The 26,260-nt window shown below is 43.4% G+C and overlaps 1 protein-coding gene across 1 annotated transcript; it reads left to right on the forward strand.

Annotated features, from left to right (window-relative positions):
- On the forward strand, nucleotides 1–26,260 carry nr2e3 (nuclear receptor subfamily 2, group E, member 3). The gene is made up of 8 exons (XM_039771365.1): nucleotides 1–56; nucleotides 356–583; nucleotides 3,667–3,770; nucleotides 4,320–4,571; nucleotides 14,489–14,670; nucleotides 20,067–20,307; nucleotides 21,670–21,775; nucleotides 25,615–26,260. The coding sequence occupies exons 1-8, from the start codon at nucleotides 1–3 to the stop codon at nucleotides 25,745–25,747; spliced, it is 1,302 nt and encodes a 433-aa protein (XP_039627299.1). The 3' UTR covers nucleotides 25,748–26,260.

A 26,260-nucleotide genomic window follows, 5' to 3' on the forward strand; every position in this document is an offset into this window, starting at 1 on the left:
ATGGTTTTGGATAAAATTGAATCTGGTGTTTCACTTACAAATGCGGGTAATGACAAGTACCCAAAGGCGTTTACCTGAAGTTGCTACTTTCATCAAACATAACTTACAAATCATCGTATTACCATTGCTTTTATATTCCACATTATGTCTTCAATGGAATCACACGCCGGGTGATGCCGGTCGACTGAGGGGCGATGATTAAACGACTGTTCTGTGCTGTACTGGTTAACTTCTTAACACAAGTCATCAATAACAATCTTTGGTTTTAAGTTTAGGTTGTTTTCTGAGTGCTGTTTTGTTTTAAATTTTAAAATTAATAAATGAATTTTTTTTTTTTTTTTTTCCATTGACCAAGTCACTTCACCGCGTGCTTTCTCACGATACTCGACTCGCCTTTTGACTCTAAAAAAACTCACTCTGTCTTCCTGGCAGATAAAAGCCCCGCCCCCTGCAAGGCCCTGAGCCCCGCCCTCCTGTGTAAAGTGTGTGGCGATACGAGCAGCGGCAAACACTACGGAATCTACGCCTGTAACGGCTGCAGCGGATTCTTCAAGCGCAGCGTGCGTAGGAAGCTAATTTACAGGTGAGCACGAATGGAGTGTGGGTGGGTGAAGGTGGCGGTGCAAGACACTATCAAACTTGTCTTTCTTAAAGACAGTTGTTTCACCGGGAAACTGTTTTAAAAATGCTCTTCCATTTTGTGCGTGATTGGTATTCAGAAACACTGTGTCTGTTATGCGTGAGAAAAGGTGCAGAAAAAAACTAAAATGATAAGAACCGGGCATCCCAAACCTTAGGTGCATGGTTGTATATGACAGACTAAGGCAGGTCACTTTCTTACTTGGTTGATGCCTTTACCCAATGTGATTTGATTTGATTTGATATACAGTCGGTTACATTACTTTTGTTGTTCCAATTGGGGTGCAGGCAGGAGAAGTGACTTGCTCATGGTCACATAGTGTCAGTAGTCTAAGCCTTAACCACTACACCACACCACACCACCTAGGGACAGCTTAATAAGACTTGATATGCAAAGGCATGATGTTGTTTAGTTACTGTCTGGGACCTGGCACTGGAGAATTCAGGTGTATAGTTTGCATGTTCTCCCCATGTCCATTTGGTTTCTCTGCCAGCATCCCAAGGAGGTAATTTGCCTTTGTGTATGCAAGGGTGCCAGTAATGGACTGGCACTCTGACCAGGGATGGTCTTTGCCTTTGCACCCGTCATCAGCTCCTCTCTACCTAAATTGGATCCTATGTTAGAGAATTAATGGATGCAAAGGTCTGCTGTTAATTGACCTGTTTTCCCATCATTTTAATTACTTTGTTTTTTTTTATTCTGTCCACTGAATTGCTTCTTTTGTCAGCAAATGGCAGTAAAACAAAAAAGAGATGTGAATTGAGCCAACAGATGACCAGCTAAGTCAGTTTCACTCCAACCAGTTTCTTAATTAGAAGTTGATTCTTGTTGTTAATTAAACCTGTTTATTTAATTCCACGTTTTGTTGGTGCTCTCATTCTGCCACATCAGACATTTCCAAAACTGATGATTTTTTTTTTTATTTTGGTGACCTGAGCAGATCAACATTACTGAGACCTTTACCTGTCTTTATTCTCAGACGTTTTATGATGGAGACAGGCTAGCTGGTCATGTGTTGGCTCGTTTAAAGAAAAAAGAAAGATTATGGGTCTTAAAAAGCAAAACAATTAAAATGATGTTAAAAAAATTCAGTTAGCAGCAAAAGCTGGTCACTAATCAAGACAATGGTTAGAATGAAAACCAGCAGCCAATGAGTTGTTTTAATATCTATATATTGTTTGATATCAGACTCCTGTAATCTCATTATAGTTTGGCTTGTTAGGAGTCCTGCACCAGAATCTTCATTTTCCTGTTTGTAGCTGTGTATACTGTCCAGATACGGTATGTACAAGTATATGATGCTAATGGGTAGCCACACGGCACTCACCCGGCTTTGTTGAAATCCCAGCCAGGGCACCATCAGTGTGTTGCTGGGTCTGCCCACATGCCAATGATGTGTGTGTTAGGTTAAGTCGCTCTAAACAGGCTCCATGTGAGTAGAGGCCTGTGCTTCTTTGTACCACTTGATGAACTGGCACTCCATCCTGGAATGGTTCCTGTCTTTCTTCTGATACTGCTGGCAAAGGTTGCTGCTCCCCTTCAATGGATTAAAAATGTTTGAAAATAGATGGATAGATTTTTGGCATGATGTCTTATTTTGTTCTTACTGGCATAGTGTTTTTATAAATCAGTGCCGCAGACTACACCTGCACATTAAGTCATTAATAAAAATAAATGAATCTGAAATTGATGCTAATTTTTATATTAGTTATTTAAACACAATGTTAAAATGTGAGTGCTGCTCGGAATAAAGGGAAATCATTGACTTAAAGTTCATTACATTAAGAAAAAACATTCAAGACTGTGGTACTTTAAAGTAATGGATAACAAGTAGGTGTTGCAATCCAGCTATCATAAAGAGAAAGCTTTCTTCACTTGAATGTTTGGGTTAACTGAGTAAACAGTAGACTGTCACTAAATAACACAGCAGGCATTAGCAGCACACGAGTTTAGTTTGGTGGGCGAAAGAAACATTTCATCATTTGTAGAAAGAGCTTTTCATAGTCTCGGCTAAACTGTCGGCCATTTCTGTGATTCTGTATACTTGAAATTGAATGTCAGTGAAAGTAAAAACTTAAATCAAGCTAAACGTGATTATTATTTGGCTTTATCCAAGTCAACTTAGAAACATTTGAGATCCAATTGGTTATATTTTTTCTGTTTTTCTACTGGCAGGTGAAGTGACTTGCTCAGGGTCACACTGTGTGAGTAGCGGGATTTGAGTTTCAGGTCCAAAGCCTTAACTACTACGCCATCCTGCCTGCCTGGACACATTTGTTATGACGTATTATTTGGCTGATGCCTTCATCTAAGGCGACTTACAACATTTCAGAGACACAATTGGTTACATGTTGTTTTTATTTTTAATCTTAAAAATGTTTTTTTTTTTTTGATTAATACATGTCTGAAGAAATTAGGACAAGTAATTATTTAAAGTGACAGGATAAAAAAACTGGCTTTGGAAAGATTTCTTGGATCTGTCGTTGTATTGGTTTATGCGGATTAAAGATCTGTTAAATGTATTTCTTTTTGGGCTGTTTATGAAATGCTTAATAATTATTATATGGATTTTCTAAAGAGTTTGATTAAAGTAAGTTTATTTTGTTTTTCCCAGCATATAGTGGGAGCAAATCTCTTTCTGGAGACTAAACAGTTTTTCCCCCTCTTCCTACTGTATATATTATCCCTATTTATTCTGACAGATCCCCTTCACTAGATATGCAGTAGTGTGTTTTTCAAAAGGTTTTCACAGGAGAGCATTAGTTTTATTACAAGAATTGTTTGGTTAATAATAGTGACAGTTTTCAGGGCTGAGGATGGTAAGAGTGGCAGGAGGTTTGCCATTGAAACACACCGCTGTCAGTGAAGCCATTTACAAGAAGTAACATAAACTGGTAACTGAGAACTCCAATTCAACTGAATCTTCCTTTTAGGAAATAATTTGGACTTGCTTTCAGGCTAGTGTTTATTTAGCATAAAATGTAGGAGTCATGCAGTGTTTAATGTGTGCAATTTACCCTTTATAGGTGCCAGGCTGGCACAGGAATGTGCCCTGTAGACAAAGCACACCGAAACCAGTGCCAAGCATGCCGGCTGAAGAAGTGCCTCCAGTCTGGCATGAATAAAGATGGTGAGTGATCCCAGAATCCCCCAAAAGGTTTATCATGTTGGTTTGTATTGGATGAGAAAAGACAGCAACAATAATATTTTTTGGAAGGGTGCTATAGTGACTACCACTTCAACCACAGAGCGTTACTAACAGCAGAAGAATAAAAAAAGAAAAATATATGGTAGTTAATAAATGAAGGCAGCAAAATTTTTAAAACATTAGTATCTTAAATGTAATTTCTATGCATTTCTTTCTTAATATTTGTCTGCATTTATTTCTTTAGAGGGTTTAATTTTCTTTCTGTGTCACTAAATCACCATTAATGCATCTTGTTTCATTTTGAGCGTGTCATACAAAATCATGACTTCTAATGGATGATCACTAAGTTTATTATATGAATAAATCACCAATCTTAAAATTTCAAATGTCATTAATTGAACGCAGAATAGAGAAAGTTCTGCATGTTTCCCATTTTACACTTTTATTATTATAATTGCCCTAAAGTTGATAATCTCTTTGTATGTTTTGGTGCTGCCTGCTGTCTTTCTCACACACTTGCTTTACCTGCAGCTGTCCAGAATGAGAGGCAGCCACGTAGCACGGCTCAGGTAAGACTGGACACAATTGACGTGGACCCGGAGAAAGAGCACCTGACATCTGTAAGAGAGCCCACTTCATCCTCCTGTCCAGCAGCACCACGGCCCGTAATCACTTCGTCCATGTCTACACCATCTCAACGTTCACTTAGTCCTCAGAACAATCATCGGTTCATGGCCAGCCTCATGACAGCAGAGACTTGTGCAAAACTTGAACCTGAAGATGGTAAGTGTTTCAATTCCCTTTTCTAACTAATTCATTATGTAACTTACTGTAATTCTACTGACAAATTTACATTTTTGTTTTAATGGGAAATATGTTGGCAGCTTTTATACAAATAATAATAAAATCTTTCAAAATTTAAGCTACATTTGTCCAGTTGAAGTATTGCAATTTCCAGAATACTTTCTGAAATGTGATTGACAACTAAGGTTTCATTCCAAAGAAGTCAACTATTTAGCAATCATGAGACACACAACAGAATCAATTTATGTGGAGGAATGTGTATGAGATACGCCAATGTCACATTACAAGGTTTCTAGTCAAAGAGTATGGAAGACTTGCTGACTGAAGCTGTTGATCTCGTCACCAGACCACGTCAATTTACACGACTGAAAATCTCAGGGCATGTCGCATTTTGTGACTGCGTGCCAACCTTACAGCACAGTTGTTCTTGCTACTTTTTCTGACTGCCAATAACATGCTGCCTGACAGAGCTGGTGTTGTACAGCGAGTTAGCTGGCACGGCAAGTTCAACCGCAAACTCTGCCCTGGTACATGGTATGTAAAACATGAGACATTAAACTGACAGGTTTCTCTTTTGTGAGTTCTAAAACATGAGTGTTCATTATTCATCATTGAAGCATCATATTCATTGAACTCCGGATGAGCATTCGTTGGTTGTCAGCTCTCATGCACACAACTAAACTAAACTAAACAAACTGGTGAGGAAGGCAGGCTGTACTGTAGGCACGGAGCTGGACAGTTTGACATCCATGGCAGAGCATGTCAGTCATGGAGAATCCACTGCATCCACTGAACAGGATCGTCTCCAGACAGAGGAGCAGCTTCAGTGACAGACTGCTGTCACCGTCCTGCTCCGCTGACAGACTGAGGAGATCGTTCCTCCTCCATACTATGTGACTCTTCATTTCCAGTCGGGGGTAAATGTTAACATTATACAAAGTTATTGTCTGTTTTTACCAGCATTTTTATCACTCTTTAATTTAATATTGTTTTTTTTATCAGTATGCTGCTCCTGGAGTATGTGAATTTCCCATTGGGATTAATAAAGTATCTATCTATCTATCTATAGGCAGAATCCAAATGGTTTGATTTTGTCAGAGCGAGGGGTACAGTTGTGCTTGAAAGTTTATGAACTCCTTAGAATTTTCTGTATTTCTGCATAAATATGAACTAAAACATCATCAGATTTTCACTCAAGTCCTAAAAGTAGATAAAGAGAAACCAGTTAAACAAATGAGACAAAAACATTATACTTGGGCATTTATTTATTAAGGAAAATGATTGAATATTAGATATTTGTGAGTGGCAAAAGTATGTGAACTCCTTTGCAACAATAACTGCAACTAAACATTTCCGGTAACTTTTGATCATTCCTGCACACCAGCTTGGAGGAATTTCAGCCCATTCCTCCGTACAGAACAGCTTCAACTCTGGGATGTTGGTGGGTTTCCTCACATTAACTGCTCGCTTCAGGTCCATCCACAACATTTCGATTGGTTTAAGGTCAGGACTTTGACTTGGCCATTCCAAAACATAAACTTTATTCTTCTTTAACCATTCTTTGGTGGAATGACTTGTGTGCTTAGGGTCGTTGTCTTGCTACATGGCCCACCTTCTCTTGAGATTCAGTTCATGGACAGATGTCCTGACATTTTCCTTTAGAATTCTCTGATATAATTCAGAATTCATTGTTCCATCAATGAGGGCAAGCCGTCCTGGCCCAGATGCAGCAAAACAGGCCCAAACCGTGATACTACCACCACCATGTTTCACAGATGGGATAAGGTTCTTATGCTGGAATGCAGTGTTTTCCTTTCACCAAACATAACGCTTTTCATTTAAACAAAAAAGTTCTATTTTGGTCTCATCCGTCCACAAAACATTCTTCCAATAGCCTTTTGGTTTGTCCAGGTGATCTTTATCAAAATGCAGACGAGCAGCAATTGTTTTTTGGAGAGCAGTGGCTTTCTCCTTACAACCCTGCCTTCAGTTGTCTAGAAGTTGTCTAGAAGTTACCCTGCGGTCCTTTGTGACCTCGCTGACTATTACACGCCTTGCTCTTGGAGTGATCTTTGTTGGTCGACCACTCCTGGGGAGGGTAACAATGGTCTTCAGTTTCCTCCATTTGTACACAATCTGTGTGACTGTGGATTGGTGGAGTCCAAACTCTTTAGAGATGGTTTTGTAACTTTTTCCAGCCTGATGAGCATCAACAACTCTTTTTCTGGAGGTCCTCAGAAATCTCCTTTGTTCCTGCCGTGATATATTTCCACAAACATGTGTTGTGAAGAGCAGACTTTGATAGATCCTGTTCTTTAAATAACACAGGGTGCCCACTCACACCTGATTGTCATCCCATTGATTGAAAACACCTGACATCTGACACCTCACCTTCAAACTAACTGCTAATCCTAGAGGTTCACATACTTTTGCCACTCACAGATATTCGATCTTTTTCCTCAATAAATAAATGACCAAGTATAATATTTTTATCTCATTTGTTTAACTCGTTTCTCTTTGTCTACTTTTAGGACTTGAGTGAAAATCTGATGATATTTTAGGTCATATTTATGCAGAAATATAGAAAATTCTAAAGGGTTCACAAACTTTCAAGCACCACTGTATGTCACGTTACACAAGAGACTTCCCTGGAGCATATTGGCAACTGGCCTTGTCTTGCTAATATTATATAAACCAGTAACGGCGCACTGCATGATAACGTGCATTGAATACAATTGACGTGACCATTCCTATTTTTCATCCTCTTCCTCTGTAAGTTTAGCATTCGTTTGCTCAGAGGTTGATGCACTTGCTGCTTCCTGAGCAGCTGTTATTTTTCTCCACCATAGCGACCTGCTTCTTCTCTTCTTTTGTCGGCATCTCTTTGCATTAAAACTGACTAAGGTAGTGTTTGTGTTGTAATTAGTATTTTTTCTTTAATTTTTCACTTAAGCTGGCACTTAAGTCTTCAACCTGCCTCAAGAATGATTTAAGATATGAAGAGGTAGGGGCAGTGACGGCGAAGAGATGAGAATGGCGCCTGTACGCATGCGCCGCCCTGCTGGCTGCTGCCGAGAGTTGATTCTACAATAAATTAAAATAAAAATGAAAAGAGGAATAACCTTGGAGGTCAATCATTACCCTGAAAGCGGATAATAGATGTCACGTAGTATATGTGTACCAAATTTCAAGTCACTCGGTCAAACGGTTTGCGAACTACAAGTGATTTAAAATCCTGGACAGACAAACGGACAGACATGGTAGCGTATTGTATATAAAGATAATGGCTACGACTGAAAATCACTAAAAAAGTTGTCAAATGTGATATGGCCTTAGTTTCCATTCTTTAAATCTTTAAAAAGATTTTTTTACTAGTAAATTCAGTAATAATGGCAGTCAATCAGATTTGCAACAGAAACATTTCATCTAGTGCATGGCACTCTGCTTTTGGCGAGTCGATCATACAAATGAAAATTGAAGCAGAATTCGTGCATCTTAACAAAAAAACTGTTTTCTACCACTTAGCTCTTTCATATTTTTGCGACTTAACACATTTTCTGCCAGCCGTATCACTTCTCTGTTTCATAATTCAGATTTCCTGGTTTTGCAAGTCATGTCCTGATTTTTAACAATTGTTTAAAAAAAGTGCAACCACATAAACTTCCATCAATGTTATGTAAAAAAAAACCCATTTTTTTCCATTATCAATCCCGTTAAAGGTCCTGGGGCGTAGACCCTCTTCTGACAATATCAGGTACAACATAGGAACCAGCCATGGACTGGGTGGAAGTTAGTCACTCGGCACGCTCATGCTAACACTTACACATTCGTTCATGATGCCAGTTCTGAGTCCCCAATGAATCAAACAGGCACATGTTAGGGAAATGGGATGAAAACAGCAGTACACATTGGAAAACCCACCCAGACATGGGAAGAACATAAAAACGGCACACAGACACTGACCTTAATCTGTTAAGGAGTGCATTAGTTTTGTTGCTCTGTGTCTTGTGTGTGTAAGCCCAGTATTGGTAATTCTTTATGATATTTCCAGATTCCGGATATGGAATATGTGGGCTACAATGGCAGAATGGTTAGTTTTGTAGCCTCATAGCTTTAGGACATAAATAACATATGCAGCCTGGTCACTGGCAGTGTTGGCACATACACTGCCATCCTCCAGTATCTTTCAGGGTATTCAGTTTCTTTCCTTCCTTCCTATCTCGAAGATGTTCATGTTAGGCTGATGGGTGACTCCAGATTATTCCATGATGAGTGAGTGTGAATGTTTGAATGGGTACTAAAATTTTGACCAGCTTTCAGACTTCATTACCAGTACCAAAACGGTTCTGAAGCAAATAATGGGTAACTCCAGTCTGCACCCTCCCCACGCTGCCTTACTACACCCTCACTTCACTGTGCACCACTTCCTTCTTGATAGCCAGGAAGTCCATATTGAGTAGAAGCAGTTTTTCCCTGTGAAGTCCCAGTTGCGTTGGAGTTTGTACTTGTGTTTCATGAAGTCTATGAAACAGACATTTTTCCACAACTGCACCAAACGTCAAGGGTAGGGGTGGGAGAGCGGAAAGCTGTTGTTTACCTCTAGTACAGAAATGCTGGTACTGTACTGTTTTTTAAATTTTGGGTTTTCCGTACCCTTCCAGTACAGGTGTGCCACACAGCCCTAGTCCTGAAACAGTTTTCACATTCAGTTCCTGTCCCTGCCTTACATCTGATGCTGCTGGAGTAATCTCCAGCTCCTTCCAAACCCGAAATGTTCAAGCCCTATATGCACAGTACAATTGTTATTTTTATGTCTCCCAAAGACTAGTAATGTAGGTATAACACACTTCGTGAAAAAAATTAAGGGAACACTTAAATGACCACAATGATCTTGATGACCGAAATTCTTTACTGAATTATCCTGTGTAATTTGTTGTGAGCAAAATGATATAACAATTGTCAGTGGAAACCAAAATCAGCAACCCCTTAAGTGCTGCATTGAACATCACACTGAAAATCAAAGTCAGAATTGAAATCACAGGTTGATTGTACTTGTGTGACTTTCATCCCAGCAACTCCTGATGTGACTCATAGTGTGTATGGCCCTGACATGCCTGTATGCACTCCTGACAACTTCGTGATGAGATAGCGGATGGTGTCCTGGGGGATCTCCTCCCAGACCTGGATCAGGGCATCAGTGAGCTCCTGCACAGTCTATGGCGCTACATGGATGCACCTATGCATAATGTCTCAGAGGTTCTCAATTGGAATCAGGTGTAGGGAATGTGTGGGCCAGTAAATGGCATCGTCAACCAGGAGCTGCCTACACACTCTGGCCACATGAGGACGGGCATTGTCCTGCACCAGGAGGAACCCAGGGCCACTGCACCAGCTTAAGGTCTGACACGGGCTCTGAGGGTTTCATCCTGGCACCTAACAGCAGTCGGAGGGTACTGTTGCCTAGCACGTGGAGGTGAGTGCGACCTTCCAAGGAGCTAGGTAGCACAGCTAGCATTATAACCCAATGGTATTATAGAAAAATAGTAATGGTAATCATTTTAGTTTTATTTTTATTCCAGGATAAATTAAGCAACTTCTTATCAGTGTATCATTAGACAGAGTTTATACTCGTGGACAAATCAACAACATTTAGTGCACCGCACGATCCACTCGTATACAAAGGGCCATTTAATTTCAGCATCACCTACCACTGACGACTTCTTGGCATTTCAAACGGAGTTCAGTCTTTTGACCAGAAGATGAATGGAGCAATGACTTCCTATGACATGTTATTTTAATTATGAAAATTGAGAAGACACTAATAAGATGCTAGTTCAGCAAAGCATAAGAACAAAGTTTTAAAGCTATTGCAGAAATCAATATTACAACCACGGAGAAAAAAACGAATGCAGGCTCAGCAGCTTCACAGGAAGGAGATTCATAATGCTATCACAGAAATTCCTGAAGCATAAAGAAATTAGTAATATATTTAAGGAGTACCGTTACTTATTCATGCTCTATATAGTGGAACGCAATGAAAATTAGTTTTTGAATAAAGAAAAACTTGGTTGCAGGAATTATACATAGCTGGACAGATCTGAGATGCAGAGACGCTCTGAACATCTACAAAGCTGGAAAGCAGAAGGTCCAACAGAACTGAACAAATGTCTTATTTTGCTAAATTAGCTCTGTGAAAGTTTGTCGTATTCATGGACGTCACTGAAGATAACTTTTTTTTTTTACCTCAAACATTATGCCAGGAAGGGGCGGCACAGATTCGCAGTAGTAGTGCCGCTGCCTCGCATTAGGGAGACCAGGGTTCTCATCCCGGGTCCTCCGTGTGTGGAGTTTGCTTGTTCTCCCCATGTCTGTGTGGGTTTCCTCCCACTGTCCAAAGACATGCATGTTAGGTGAGTTGGTGGTACTAAATTGGCCCTGGTGTGTGTTTGCCATGTGATGGACCACCAGCATTCCTCTGCCTGCAAAACGTATGCAAGTCCCCTGTGACCCTGGCCAGGGCTGAGCGTGTTAGAAATGCCATTACATTATGCCAGGTATCAATTACTGTTTTTCCAACCAAATACTTTCTGGAAAGCTCAAAATTCCAGCCAGTTTCTTTACGGGCCAGCATTGTTCTGAGTCAAGCCAAATCGCTACCAAGAAGATTAGAAAAAAGTGTTCCCCTTTATAATTTTGTGAATTCATATTGAATTTGTTAAAAGCAGACAATTATTATTGTTGTTGTTTCTTCATTATATTGTGCAGACACAACTGCACTGGCAAAGTCCCAGGTTCAAAAAAGCCTTTCTTTATTTTTCTTCAAACAAGCATCTTTACTCCCAAAAACCTTTGTTTAATACAATTCACTACCTTTCCTGTCCTCCGCTGCCTCCACTCCTGACTCTGACTCAGCTGCCTAAGGAGGACAGACTTCTTTTAAAGCTGAGCCTGGGGTACTTCCAGTACATCACCAGTGCATCATGGAAGTAGTTCCAGTTGGGACACGTGAGGGTAAGGAATCTGTTACCCAAGAGCTCCTGCAGCAGGGCTGGTGGCCCCCAACAGGTCTGCATTCTCCAAGTACAATTCTCATACCAGCCTGTGGGAAGCCCGACCAGAACAGGACCAACAGCAGTCCTCCGCTGCCCATCAACGATATCAGCACCCCATCCAAAGAATGGATGGCTTTCCAGTTCATCTGTGGCCTATGTGTATATACAGTGCATCCGGAAAATTAATAAAATGCACTGCAACAGCGATATATAAAACACATACAGTGCATCAGGAAAGTATTCATAGCGCATCACTTTTTCCACATTTTGTTATGTCACAGCCTTATTCCAAAATGGATTAAATTCATTTTTTTTCCTCAGAATTCTACACACAACACCCCATAATGACAACATAAAAAAAGTTTACTTGAGATTTTTGCAAATTTATTAAAAATAAAAAAATTGAGAAATCACATGTACATAAGTATTCACAGCCTTTGCCATGAAGCTCAAAATTGAGCTCCAGTGCATCCTGTTTACCTGATCATCCTTGAGATGTTTCTGCAGCTTAATTGGAGTCCACCTGTGGTAAATTCAGTTGATTGGACATGATTTGGAAAGGCACACACCTGTCTATATAAGGTCCCACAGTTGACAGTTCACGTCAGAGCACAAACCAAACATGAAGTCAAAGGAATTGTCTGCAGACCTCCGAGACAGGATTGTCTCGAGGCACAAATCTGGGGAAGGTTACAGAAAAATTTCTGCTGCTTTGAAGGTCCTAATGAGCACAGTGGCCTCCATCATCCGTAAGTGGAAGAAGTTCGAAACCACCAGGACTCTTCCTAGAGCTGGTCAGCCATCTAAACTGAGCGATCGGGGGAGAAGGGCCTTAGTCAGGGAGGTGACCAAGAACCCAATGGTCACTCTGTCAGAGCTCCAGAGGTCCTCTGTGGAGAGAGGAGAACCTTCCAGAAGGACAACCATCTCTGCAGCAATCCACCAATCAGGCCTGTATGGTAGAGTGGCCAGACGGAAGCCACTCCTTAGTAAAAGGCACATGGCAGACCACCTGCAGTTTGCCAAAAGGCACCTGAAGGACTCTCAGACCATGAGAAACAAAATTCTCTGGTCTGATGAGACAAAGATTGAACTCTTTGGTGTGAATGCCAGGCGTCACGTTTGGAGGAAACCAGGCACCGCTCATCACCAGGCCAATACCATCCCTACAGTGAAGCATGGTGGTGGCAGCATCATGCTGTGGAGATGTTTTTCAGCGGCAGGAACTGGGAGACTAGTCAGGATAAAGGGAAAGATGATTGCAGCAATGTACAGAGACATCCGGGATGAAAACCTGCTCCAGAACGTTCTTGACCTCAGACTGGGCCGACGGTTCACCTTTCAGCAGGACAACGACCCTAAGCACACAGCCAAGATATCAAAGGAGTGGCTTCAGGACAACTCTGTGAATGTCCTTGAGTGGTCCAGCCAGAGCCCAGACTTGAATCCGATTCAACATCTCTGGAGAGATCTTAAAATGGCTGTGCACCGACACTTCCCATCCAACCTGATGGAGCTTGAGAGGTGCTGCAAAGAGGAATGGGTGAAACTAGCCAAGGATAGGTGTGCCAAGCTTGTGGCATCATATTCAAAAAGACTTGAGGCTGTAATTGCTGCCAAAGGTGCATCGACAAAGTGTTGAGCAAAGGCTGTGAATACTTATGTACATGTGATTTGTCAGTTTTTTTTATTTTTAATAAATTTGCAAAAACCTCAAGTAAACTTTTTTTATGTTGTCATTATGGGGTGTTGTGTGTAGAATTCTGAAGAAAAAAAATGAATTTAATCCATTTTGGAATAAGGCTGTAACATAACAAAATGTGGAAAAAGTGATGCGCTGTGAATACTTTCCTGATGCGCTGTATGTGTTTTATATATCGCTGTTGCAGTCCATTTTATTAAATTGTTTGTGATGTGCCATTTTATAGAATGTCAGAGACACAGCGCCCAGACAGACACATAGGACTCGTATCCTTTTTATTAAAGTATTTAGACATTGTCGTCATTTCAGTGTTGACTTTTCAGCAGATTTACAGCATGTGTTTCAGGTATTCTGATGTACAATTTGGCCACTTTCATAGTGGTCTCTTGTCTGTGCACATCAAAAAAATCAAAATGAATTGCTCTCGGTACAGTCATAAAAACAGTAAAATGCCAGAAGCCTTCTGGCTTTTAGAAAATTGCTCCAGTAGGCTACGCTGTCCAGACATAAATGGATACGCCGCAGACACAGGTGAATATTTTATATACATACACATTGGGGCCTATTTGGTTCAAAGCTGCACAAATAAAACTACAGACTTTTAAGCACAGTTTATTCATAAACTTGTAGAAAACAGTATTGGAGTCTTTCAAAAGCAAACGGCAAAACGAATAATCTTTCCAGAGATGCTTGACTGCGTCTTCCAAGTCTTCTGTGAATGAAAAGAATTGAAAGGGCTTTTCTTCCGAGCTGAGGGACGGGGCCACAAACTCCATGAGTGGTCTGCCTGGGGACGAACCGCTTGCATTAAACAGTCGGTCACTTATGAAGGCTTTTATTACTGTGAGATATGAGACTTGGGTGCGATGGCAGCTAATCCAGCACTTCTGTCCCTGTGAAAGTGTGCTCTCTCTGTAACTGAGCCGGCTCTAGCAGGACAAGAGCACAGCCTCGTACTTCACACGATGATAACTGTGATGAGATCCAGATTTGAACTTCAAGCTTTTTGTAGAGAAAGTCAAGTATTTGACATTTTCAAGACCTGGGAAGTGGGTAACGGTCAATTTCCTTGTATGTGGGCTTATTTTTCTGTTGTTTTGCAGACTGATTTGCTAAAAAGTTTTACATTTTGTCTCTTTTAGTGGACGAAAACATTGATGTGACAAGCAATGAACCGGAACAAAACTCCTCTGAGTACCAGATGTCTCTCTATCCTTTAAACAGCCCAGAAAATGTGTATGAGACTTCTGCTCGACTCCTCTTCATGGCTGTTAAGTGGGCAAAAAATCTGCCAGTCTTCTCAAACTTGCCATTTAGGGATCAGGTGAGAGAAAATAAAATATTAAAAAAAAAAAAGGTTTCTTCATATCGTAGACATCAAAGATTCCTGTATATTGAAATATTAGGTTAGTCAGCAGGGGAAGATAAGGTGACACATTCCAGCATCGTAAGCTGTTGGATGGATAAATAATAAATATTGTACAAGTATGGCTTAATCCAGTATACAGGGGAAAAACTGAAAAATAACTTGAACGTTCATTGACTCCATTAATGGTGTATCAAACGTTAAAAGCATTTTGAAGCGAAGTCAAGATTGCAGATGTTTTGCAGCCAGAGGCATGCTGGTTGTCCATCGCATGGCAAACACACACCAGGGCCAGTTTAGCATTGCCAGTTCACTTAAGATGCACGTCTTTGGACACGGGGAGGACATGCAAACTCCACACAGGGAAGGTCTGGGACACAAAGCTTGGCAGCACTACCACTGCGCCACCGTGCTCTCCGTATATAATTTGTATGGGTAAAAATATAGAAATGTGCAAATATAAAGTAGTGCTTTACCAGGCATATTGTGATATTTTGATTGCACACAGTTCAGAGTTGTGAATATTTTAAGCGGGCGGCACGGTGGCGCAGTGGGTAGCACTGCTGCCTCGCAGTTAGGAGACCCGGGTTCACTTCCCAGGAGCTTGCATGTTCTCCCCGTGTCTGCGTTGTTTCCTCCCGCAGTCCAAAGACGTGCATGTCGGGTGAATTGGCGATCCTGAATTGTCCCTAGTGTGCGCTTGGTGTGTGTGTGTGTGTGTGCCCTGCTGTGGGCTGGCGCCCTGCCCGGGGTTTGTTTCCTGCCTTGCGCCCTGTGTTGGCTGGGATTGGCTCCAGCAGACCCCTGTGACCCTGTAGTTAGGGTATAGCGGGTTGCATAATGGATGGATGGAATATTTTAAACTGTCTTGGTCAAACATGCTTACAACTAGTAATGTCGGTGATAAATTATTAAAGCAGGAGAGAGATTTTTTTGCACATTTAACAGTAAACTTTAGCCCAAATGAGTAAAAGATGTTCTGTTTGTGATCAAAAGGGGGTGCCAGACAGCCCAAAACCACAGATACAGTAACACACCACACATTAAATTAATAAAATAAAGATAAAGGGTTCTTATTCACTACCAGCACATTTTCACAGTCCTCCTCCAGCAATCCGTCACAATTCACAATAATTAAACCGATTCTTCCCCCTTCTCTTCTCCACTGAGTGTTGCCCACCTCTGGCTCGTAAGCTGCCCATCGTGCCAAATCTTCCTGGCAGCACTTTCAGGCCGTGAAGAAAGTAGAGGGGCCCCCCCGACAGCCCCTCTATTGGCCCATAGGGACTCCCACAGGGCTGTATATCCGCTCTCCATCTCCCAAGCACCCCTGCGGTTGTCCTGCTGGGTTGCCGTATGATGATGAGGAGTAGACCAGCTCTCTAGTCTCGGCTTCTGCTTGTCCATTTATGAAAACATACCGGCTGGGTACAAATTCACCAGTAAATCTGATGGCTCGTCACTTTGGCCTCCCTTCTAGGTAATGGAGCAGAGCTGCCTGTTCTCCTACCACATGTTAATCAACTGTGCAGATTTAACCGTTCATGATACCCACAACTGTTTTAACTACAAACAGAATTCTTTCTTCATTGTACATATAGTGAGAAATATTATCTAATATGTTGTGTGGAAGAGAAAAGACTCTGCAGATTTGGGCTATTAATGTGCCAGAAAATGAACATCATTCCAAGGAGCCACAGAACAAGGATTGAGAAATTTCGGCATAAACATGTTAAGCGAGTTACAGTATGAAATTCATGCAGTCTGATTTAAATAGCACAATGTCTGCTAGAAAAAAACGAAAATTCATTTTGTTGTTTGTAATTGACAATACAGATAGGATAAATAGTGAGGTGCTGCTCTCGTCGTGGTTCAGTTACGTGCAGTACATAAACTGTACAGCGTTTTTGCGTTGGTGGGGTCGTAGGGTGACCCGGTTTATTTGCATGCTGTTTATTGCGCAGATGGTAACAGAATGCCCTAAATCACAAACTCTTGCCACCCTGTCAGGATTGACTGCTCCTGTTGTCCCCCTTTCATGTGCATCTGCAGCTCTGAAAACAAGGAAACGGGCAGGAGAAAACGTTACACCTTTCAGAAACATCATCCATCCCGCTATATCCTAACTACAGGGTCCCGGGGGTCTGCTGGAGCCAATCCCACCACAGGGCGCACACACTAGGGACTGTGGGGGGAGAACATGCAAACTCCACGCAGGGAGGACCCGGGAAGCAAACAATGCGAGGCAGCATCGCTACCCACTGTGCCACCGTGCCATCTCTTGAGCATCATTCAAGCAGAAAGTCCATGAAGACACAAGCAAAACAACATAAGCGCACCATACAACCTGGCACTGCTCGAGGTTTAGGGGACCCCTTTGTTGTGTTGCTTGAAGCGTCAGCAATGACTCGGAGCCTTCATGGACTGACGTCCTCCTCCTCCTCTGTCCCCTCGGATCAGCTCTTTTTGTGATTTTATAAAACTAATTCAGGTATATTGTGGTCATTCTGTCTCCAAGACACCTTTTGCCTTTTTAAAAAATTCAATTTCTCGTCTCAGAAAAAGTGCTTCCTTCATTCGAGTTTGACGGTTATAGCAAGGTATGTGTGTGTAACTTGGAAATGGGCTATGAGATGTGCCGTCAAGTTCATAAAGCTGAGATCCGCTGCTTTAGCTCGTGGATCTCTGACATCACAAATGGTAGCAAACAGAACAGCGAGTTTGTATCACTTTAAAAACTGTGTTTGAGAGCATACAAGCATTATGGCAGCCTGTCTGTCTTATACATTTGATCAAAACAGGTCCTCATCTTCTGTTAACAAACACATGCAAAGCCAAGGACCACCAGGGGTCCCAAGCTCCGGTCCACGAGTGCTACTGCGGCTGTAGGTTTTCATGCTAACCCCTTTCTTAATCAGTGAGCACTGTGTAGCGAGGTACTACATATTATCTGTTTCTGCTGCCTTGTTCCCCCTGAATGTGTGTGTCTTGAGAATTAAGTAATCGTAAGACGTCACTTTAAGGGGAGAAGGGGGTCCTTGCATAAATGTGCTGTTTTGTGGCGTAAGGGGATAGACTTCAAAAATGGAGGCGCGTGTTTTGCGAAGGAGGTGCGGAGGAATCAGGAAAGGGAGTCCCAGCAAAGCACAAGATACCCGACATGGTGGACTGGTTTATGCGCACGCAATTCTAAGTGCTGGCGATCCACCCGAGGACGTCTGTGTGCATGTGGCGCCGCCTTTCGTACTGCTGAAGCTCACGTCTTGTGCTGTATGGTGCTCGCTTGCAGTTAATTCACCTCCTTCACCGTCATTTTAACTGACGGAACAACATGGCTGCTCTCATTTACGGTTATGGAGAAATAAAAAGGTGTCTCGGTAGCTGAGCTTATTTTTGGCTTTTGTGTCTTATACATTTGAGTCTGTTGCTTTGATGTTTAGCTGGTGACGTCCCTTGAGCGCTGAATTTATGGCTTTAGATGTGATTCCTCCCACAGTCCGCTTCTCAGGATTAATCAGGCTTACAAAATGGAAAGATATGAGCAGAATAAATGAGGATACTGGAAATGTGAAACGGCTGTTTTGAGACCTAATAGGTCAGTGATGAGTAAAGACGTTTTAGAAACTCAATTTTAAAAACACTCACATTTTTATGGCCTCTTTCATTTGCATGTACAGGACATGTGGCCGTTTGTAACAATTGAATAACCAGGAAGAATAACACGGTAGTTTTAGCTTTCTTTCTTTCTTTCTTTCTTTCTTTCGTTCACAGTAGCTGGGTCCTCATTACGACTTGCACTGCTTTGTGTTCAGTAGAATAGTTTCTGTGCGTTTCTGCAGACAGCCTTGAGCCATGATGGAGGCCTGTAGTTTGAAGTGCAGTTTGATCATTTGCTCTTTCCACTTATAATTTCTATAAAGATAGTAAACTGGACCCCTGAACTGAGGTATTTTTGCCTAATCTTCACATATTGTTTGTTGTGCCAGCAAAAACTGTTTTATTTTGCTCATATTGTTCTATAAAAAGTGCGCATTCTTTTCTTTTCTTGCGTTTCATGACAAAGTGTTGATTGGATGTTTTGCTACAAAATGGCCCTGCTTCTCATAGTGCTGTACCTTGGAGTTATTTTGTCACGCGACTTCAGATTATTACGGGAGCTTTGAGTCACACAATGAAAGAAGTTTTGGGATAACCTCATCCCCTCCATCTGTGAAACTCTCTCGTACATGCAGGATACTTTTATGCACATGCGAGATGTCTTCGCGTTCGTACGGAATACCCAAAGCTCACTTTTGTCATTTTTCTAATCTAACGGTATCCCGTACGTATGTGAAAGTATCCCGCACATACATAAAAGTATCTTGTACATATGTAAAAATGTCTGGCAGTGTCCCATATGCACGTGAAGGTAAGATATTTTCACAAATGTACGGGATATTTTCTTGTACATACAAGATACGGGATATCCCATCACTTTTTTTCACTGTGCAGTTCAGCGCTTCCACTGCTGTCTCTTTATGTATAAAATCCAACGTCTGTCTGTCTGTCTGTCCATTTTTCACGAGAGGACTACTTAATGGATTTAGATTGCATTTTTTTCTATAATTTTCTTGAACATTCCAGTTGATTTTGCGACTTCTCTAAGAATCATAGTTCGCTTGCAGGAGTGATTAATTATTTGCGCTAATCCGAGGGGAGGCGGTAGCGTGACGTCAGGAGTGGAGACCCGGGCAGAGCCCACCTCACTCACTCGCCAGCCTCTGTCCGAATCGCTCTACCTCTGGCCACGTTTTGCAGCGTATCTTGCCTCCGCTTAGCTAGCGATACCTATTTGTTTTTTTGATTTTTAAAGTTTGTCCTGTTTCACTACAACACAGGCGGAGCCGCGGGGGACGACTAGTAGAATATATTAGGATAGGATAGTTTGAAAAATATTCATCAAAAAACAAACGTAAGTAGTGCAATTGTAAAAATAAAGAGGAGGGAAGGCGGTTTTAGTTCAGCAGTTGCTCCGTTGCCATTCCTCCTCTCGGAGCCTGTGAAGTTTTGGCAGTTGTTTATACCCACAAGGCAGAGGTGTGTATGTTATTGTCACCCACCTACTATTAGTGGGCACCCAAACATTGTGTTACCCGCTGCCCTGTAAATTGCCCCATGTGTTGCTGGTCACACAGCTGGTACTCCAGCTGAGAACGTAACTGGGGTCCGACATGAAGACTGAACGTGAAAGAAAGACGTGCGACTCAAACAAGGCCCAGTATGTGCTCTATAACTAGAAAATGGGGTGGGCAAACTGAACCAGTTGGGCCCACGAGCTGGATGTGGATGATGAAGTCTTTTCCTCCATGTTGTAGGTCATTCTACTTGAGGAAGCGTGGAGTGAGCTGTTCCTGCTGTGTGCCATTCAGTGGTCTTTGCCTTTGGACAATTGTCCCCTACTGTCGGTGCCTGAACTTTCAGCTAGCCTGCAGGGAAAGACCAACTTCTCAAGTGCTGACCTGCGTGTCCTCCAAGAGATCTTCGGTCGCTTCAAAGCTCTTACCGTTGACCCGACAGAATTTGCATGTCTGAAGGCCATTGTCCTTTTCAAACCAGGTATTTTTCTTTCACAGTTGCCTTTTTAGCGCTGCCAACGCCCACCCCGTCCCGTAAAGTAATTGTGATTTGGGTTTTTTTTGTATTTAAGTGAACTGAAGGCATTTTATTTGAACAAAAACACAGTTGGTGAGGTAACAAGAAGGAGATGCCAGTCTCCATTTAATGACTGTACCTGGCACTTAACTGGCTTTCATGGACAGGATGTCAGGGCATAGCTGAGGGCTAGTAGTAGCAGTATGTGCTTTATGGAGATGATGATGAAGATGGTGATGATGTCCTCTTTGCGTCATTTGATTGTGTGTTTGGCACACACTCAAGTGATTTGTTGCTGAGTTCCAAGTGCCAGGGATGAGGATCACTACCTCCAAGTGTAAGGTCATGGTTCCACCTCAGAAAAGATTGGACTGGTGAGGGGGCAACATCTGAGTAGTGAAGGAGTTCAAATATCGCAGGATGTTAGTCGGGAGCAATGGAAGAAGGGAACGTGACGCTGACAAGTGGCTTGGAGCGAGAGCAGCTGTTCTGCGGGTGCTGTGCCAGTCTGTGGTAACGAAGCAGGAGGTGAATGTAGAGACAAGACACGCGGTTTACTGGTCGATGTACGTCTCTGTCTTCAGCTACGGTCCTGAGCTGTGGGTAATCACCAAGAGTACGGGCAACAGAAACGAGGAGTCTGTGCTGGGCTGACACTCTATAACAGGCCGGGAAGTTTTAGTATTTCAGGAGAGTCACTGATCCTCCAGATCGAGAGGAGCCAGCTAAGGTGGTCCGGACTTGCCGTACGGATGTCCCCCTATTGGCTCCCCCTGGAGCTCCTCTGGGCGGAAATTCTGCAACAGACCCAGGACACCCTGCAGGGATTTTAACTCACAGCTGGCATCTGTAGCTGAGGACAGGGAAGTCTGGGCTGACATGCTTGGCCTGCTGCCACCACGACCCTCACCAGTCTGTTCTCTAGAGGCCCCCCTAACACCTGCTGATACCCTCACTGTGTGGTAGTTATGGCACCTTGTCCAGTTTGCCCACTAAGCCTAATACTTTACCTCAGACTTGTGGATCTTGTTCTTCTCCATACTCGGCACAGTGGCACAAGTAGCCATTTGCGTCTTCTCCAGGGGTTCTCATCAGGTCACGTTGCTTCATGGTAGTCCATTGATCTCCAGAACGTACTGTACAAGGGCCTGCTCAAAGTTTTCCTTGACATTGAAGTTTGTCTTTTCATCTGGGGGTGCAGCAATTCAACAATTGCAACGTGTCAAACAGTTCTAAAGTCTCCTTTGTCTACAATATTTGCTTCTCAAAAGCTTGTATCACCATCTTTAGGTTAGCACTGTAAGTAAATCTTTGTTTTCTCTGTAGAAACACGAGGCTTGAAAGACCCTGAACAAGTGGAAAACCTCCAAGACCAGTCTCAGGTGATGCTGGGACAACATAATCGTACACACCACCCCTGCCAGCCTGTCAGGTAACACTGGGGTTTGACGTTTCCTGTCTGAGAGGTGGCACGTGTGCTTTAGTGTACCGTTAGTACAGATGGTGCGAATGGCTTACTGTAGACACTTTGATTTATAGTTTACTTACCAGGGCTACGGACGCAAGTCTGCTGGAGAAATAACCAAAGGAAGAAACGCTGGCAAGATCTGGAAATGAGTAGACAACATGGCCAGTGTCAGCAGACATGTGTCACCAGCACATCAGATGCACGTGTAAAATATGATCTGTCTGCTGTGTGTGTAAACATGGCCGCCAGAATAAAAAGGCCATTCGTGGATTAAGTGGTCTAGTGGTTAGTGATGCCCCCCACTCACAAGTCCAGGATCTTCAGTTCAAATCGCAGCCCCATCGCTGTTAGCGCATTGCATTCTCTCCCCATGTTTAGGTGGGCTTTAACTGCCCCCAACACATCCACTTCAGTCCTCCTGGCTATGGGAGTGTGCCATGTGCTCAGGACGGGCGGGCGCTAGTCGGGCCCCTCCTACACAAGCCCGTTCGTGAAAATCGGTTAGTGAGCTTTCAGTATATCACAAGTCACTCGTAATCAGAAGACGTGGAATTAAAAACTGTCTCATATCATTTGTTGATTTCCCGTTTAGTTTCAATAATATTCTCACCTAATTTGAACCGAGTCCTCACCAAGAAATTACATTTAAGAGCTCCAAGATCGCCGAAACACTCTAAATGGATCGCAAGTTGGAAAGTGAACGGATGTGTCAAAACATAAAAGCAATCTGACAATGAAGCGATCACCGCGGCCCCAGCTGAACGACGTGGCGAATGCCACCCGCTTGTTGGCTCAGTACAGAATGGAACCGACGAAGCTCCATCTGGTCGGCCATCGACACGGCGAGTGCTTTCATTAGACAAGACCGATGGGTTGAGTTGTCCACTGTTGCGGCACATGTGGGTATCAGCGGTGGACCTGCGCCTACCACAGGGTACCGTACAGCATGTGTAAGATGGGCACCCAAACAACTCAGCGGTCTGCACAAGCGGACATCCTTGGAATTTCAGCAGACGTCACTCCTTCTGCCCACAGAACTCGCACTGCGGCCCGTTTGTTCAACAGCGGCGCCATTTAGCAGAGGAGCGTCCGTGTGCATTGACCTCCGGTTCAGCGAGACTAACAGCCGAGTGTGGCCTACCCATAAGCCTTTGCAAACGTGTCGTGTTGCTTCAATGTCTGTCCATCTATTTTCAGATTGCCTTTAATTTTTTGGTTAATCCTCATAATTTATTTCACAGCACAGGTAGGCATAAACATTATTAGAGAGAAATTAATGGCACATTTTCACAGCCACGGGGAAAACATGCAAACTCCACGTAGACCCTCGTCAGGCTAGCAATCGAACCTGAGCCCCCAGCGCTACGAGGCAGAAAAAATAGAATTAATGACATTCAATTAGATAGAACTTAACTTGTCTTCGGGGGAAATGTGTCTTTTTCCGGAAGCTCAATAAATAAATAAGCAGATAGATACGCGGTGGTCTAAACACACACCAGAACGACGAAATAGGAGGAAAACGAACAAGAAAAAAAAGTCCCATGAGGCCTGACGCAGAAGTATAAAGGACCCCCCTGGTGTTTCCTGCTGAAAGTCCTCGGTGTTGGTGTGTCAGATGTGCAGCATTGTTCATAATGGCACTCAGTTTTGTTTTAATTCTCTCCTTTGTTACGACCTCCTGGGGGTCCAGAGCTCGCTCGCCCCATAACTGACCCTGCCCTTTTAGTTAGCTGGCTGATTCGGTGGGCCTCTCTTGAAGTGAAGTTACCAGCCCAGCACACGACAGTGGCCTTCACAGAGTTGTAGAAGATGTGAAGGACGTGTCTACTCACATTAAAGGAGCGCAGTCCTTAAGGAGAAGGAGCCTGCCCTGCCAGGCCAGCCTGTCAGTGATATGGACCCCCAAGTACTAGTAGGAGCGGACCACCTTACATGCAGTCCAGCTCACTGCCGGTCACATCAGGAGGTCTTCAAGGCTCTTCTGTCTCTAGGTGCTTGGCCATATAATCCACAGCTATGGACTGGGTTATCATTTTTATGCTGATGATACTCAACTCTACTTCAATGTTAAAAGTGAAACTTCATCAGAACTTCCCTCAGTGAGCAGAACTCTTTCAAATTAAATTGCGACAAAGCTGAACTCCTGCAAATTGGGACTAAAATGCAACTTAATAAAATGAGCTCCTTCCCAGTCACTGTTGGCGGTGATCTCATCAGACCTACCTCTACAAAGAATCTTGGTGTCATTTTTGATTCCTCCCTTTCTTATTCTACCCACATAAATCACATTAAGAAACTTTCTTACTTTCACCTCCGTAACATATCACGTGTTCGCTCCTTCCTCTCCTTTTCTAACGCTGAGAAACTTGTCCAAGCTTTTTTCACATCCTGCATTGATTATTGTAACTCGCTGCTGGCAGGCGCCCCTTCTAATCTTATATCACAGCTCCAGCTTATTCAAAACTCGGCTGCAAGAGTCCTAACTCGAACCAGCAGCAGCGAGCACATCACACCCATCCTGCTCCGTCTTCAGAATCGAATATAAAATTCTATTATTAGGGGTGGCATGGTGGCGCAGTGGGTAGCGCTGCTGCCTCACAGTAAGGAGACCCGGGTTCACTGCCCGGGTCCTCCCTGTGTGGAGTTTGCATGTTCTCCCCGTGTCTGCGTGGGTTTCCTCCCACAGTCCAAAGACTGCACTGGCGATTCTAAACGGTGCTTGGTGTGTGTGTGTGTGTGCCATGCGGTGGGCTGGCACCCTGCCCAGGGTTTATTTCCTGCCTTGTGCCCTGTGTTGGCTGGGATTGGCTACAGCAGTCCCCCGTGACCCTGTACTTGGGGTATAGCGGGTTGGATAACAGATGGATGGATTCTATTAGTAACCTAAAAAAACTTTAAATGGCCTCACACCGGACTACATCAGCGATCCTCTTCATCACTAAGGTCCTCTGATTCTGCTAATCTTGTTGTGCCCGACGCTCATCTTCACTCCATGGGTGACGAGGCCTTCAGCTCCATAGCGCCCAGACTCTGGAGTGACCTTCCGACATGAATGAGATCAGCTGACTCCGTAAATTCTTTTAAAAAACAACTCACAACTCCAAACTGCTCTGTTCAGGAAGGCCTTGAACTTCAGCCGCCATCCTGCCTCCTCTCAGTGCAGACTCTCCCGATCAGAACGCAGGCTCTTCTTCTTGTATTTTCCTGTAGTTTATTGTCTTTGCTTCCATTGTGTCTCCTGTATTTGCCTGTTTGTGTTCCTCGCAGTCCATGTCGGTATCCCGTGTTACTTACGCCTGCTGTTCTTTCTGATGAGCTTGAGAAGGGCGCTTTAGAAACACAATGTACTCTTCTTAGCACTCCGACTGGTGACGAGGCTCTTTGTGGCGGTGAGCGTCAGTCCCCCCGTCCCCGACTCCTGTCCTCTGTCTCGCCCCCCAGTCAGTGCAGATAACCCTCTTCAAACCAATCACGCCCGATGCTAGAAGACGAGAGCGCTCTGCGGGCATGCGATACTATGGGGGTCTAACAGGCATCACCTTCACGGCAGATTTGTGACTGAGCGGCGGAGGGCGGCGTGTTGCACTCGGCACTTCAGTCCGTCTGCTCTGACGCGCGGAGGGCGGCGTGTTGATTTGCCTCGTGTAAAACGTATACAGCAGGGCAGACGAGTGAGGTTTTGGTGCTTTTGGCGGGGTGTTCTCTGTCGTCGCTGTGATAACCGCCTAAGTGATAAAGTGCTAAGCGCAGTGGCAGGGCAGGGAATGTTGTTTTAATTGAGCTTTCTCTTCGCTTTCTCACAGGTTTGGGAAGCTCCTGCTGTTACTTCCTTCACTGCGATTTGTCAGTTCTGAAAGGATAGAACTGCTCTTCTTCCATAGGACAATTGGCAATACACCAATGGAGAAGCTCCTGTGTGATATGTTCAAGAATTAGTGGACAGCACGCCGTATGAAGACGAGGAGAGAACGTCACTGGTCGTAGGCTGCGGGACCCTCGGCAGCACACACGACTGGATGGCGTTCAGCGGAGCCCATCATCATCATCATCATCATCATCATTCGGCTCGTGGAGCGGCGCTCTGAAGACACCAGACTGCCATTTATTACATGTAAAGGGGGCTCACACTTGGCATTTCCTTCGGTCGGCACCCTAATTTAACGGAGCTGTGATGCCAATCATCTCCTCTTGGAAAGTGAAACGCAATGCAGAAGAAGACAATATGGAGACGGCGGCAGTGAGCACAGCTCTGGTCTGTTTTTCTTTCAATTCAAATAGGAATAAAGCGTTCGCATGCGTGTTCTTGATCTCTGTAAGCACAGCTTAAAGCATAGAAACAGTCCGTGTTGCTCAAATGCAAGGCACATTTTAAAAAGGTTCAGAAAATTGTGTTTGGTTTAAACGTTGGCAGTGTTTGAGTGTCTGAGTTTGTGTAAATAAATGACGCCT

The sequence above is a fragment of the Polypterus senegalus genome, chromosome 12, assembly GCF_016835505.1.
Source record: "Polypterus senegalus isolate Bchr_013 chromosome 12, ASM1683550v1, whole genome shotgun sequence".
NCBI classification, from domain to species: domain Eukaryota; kingdom Metazoa; phylum Chordata; class Cladistia; order Polypteriformes; family Polypteridae; genus Polypterus; species Polypterus senegalus.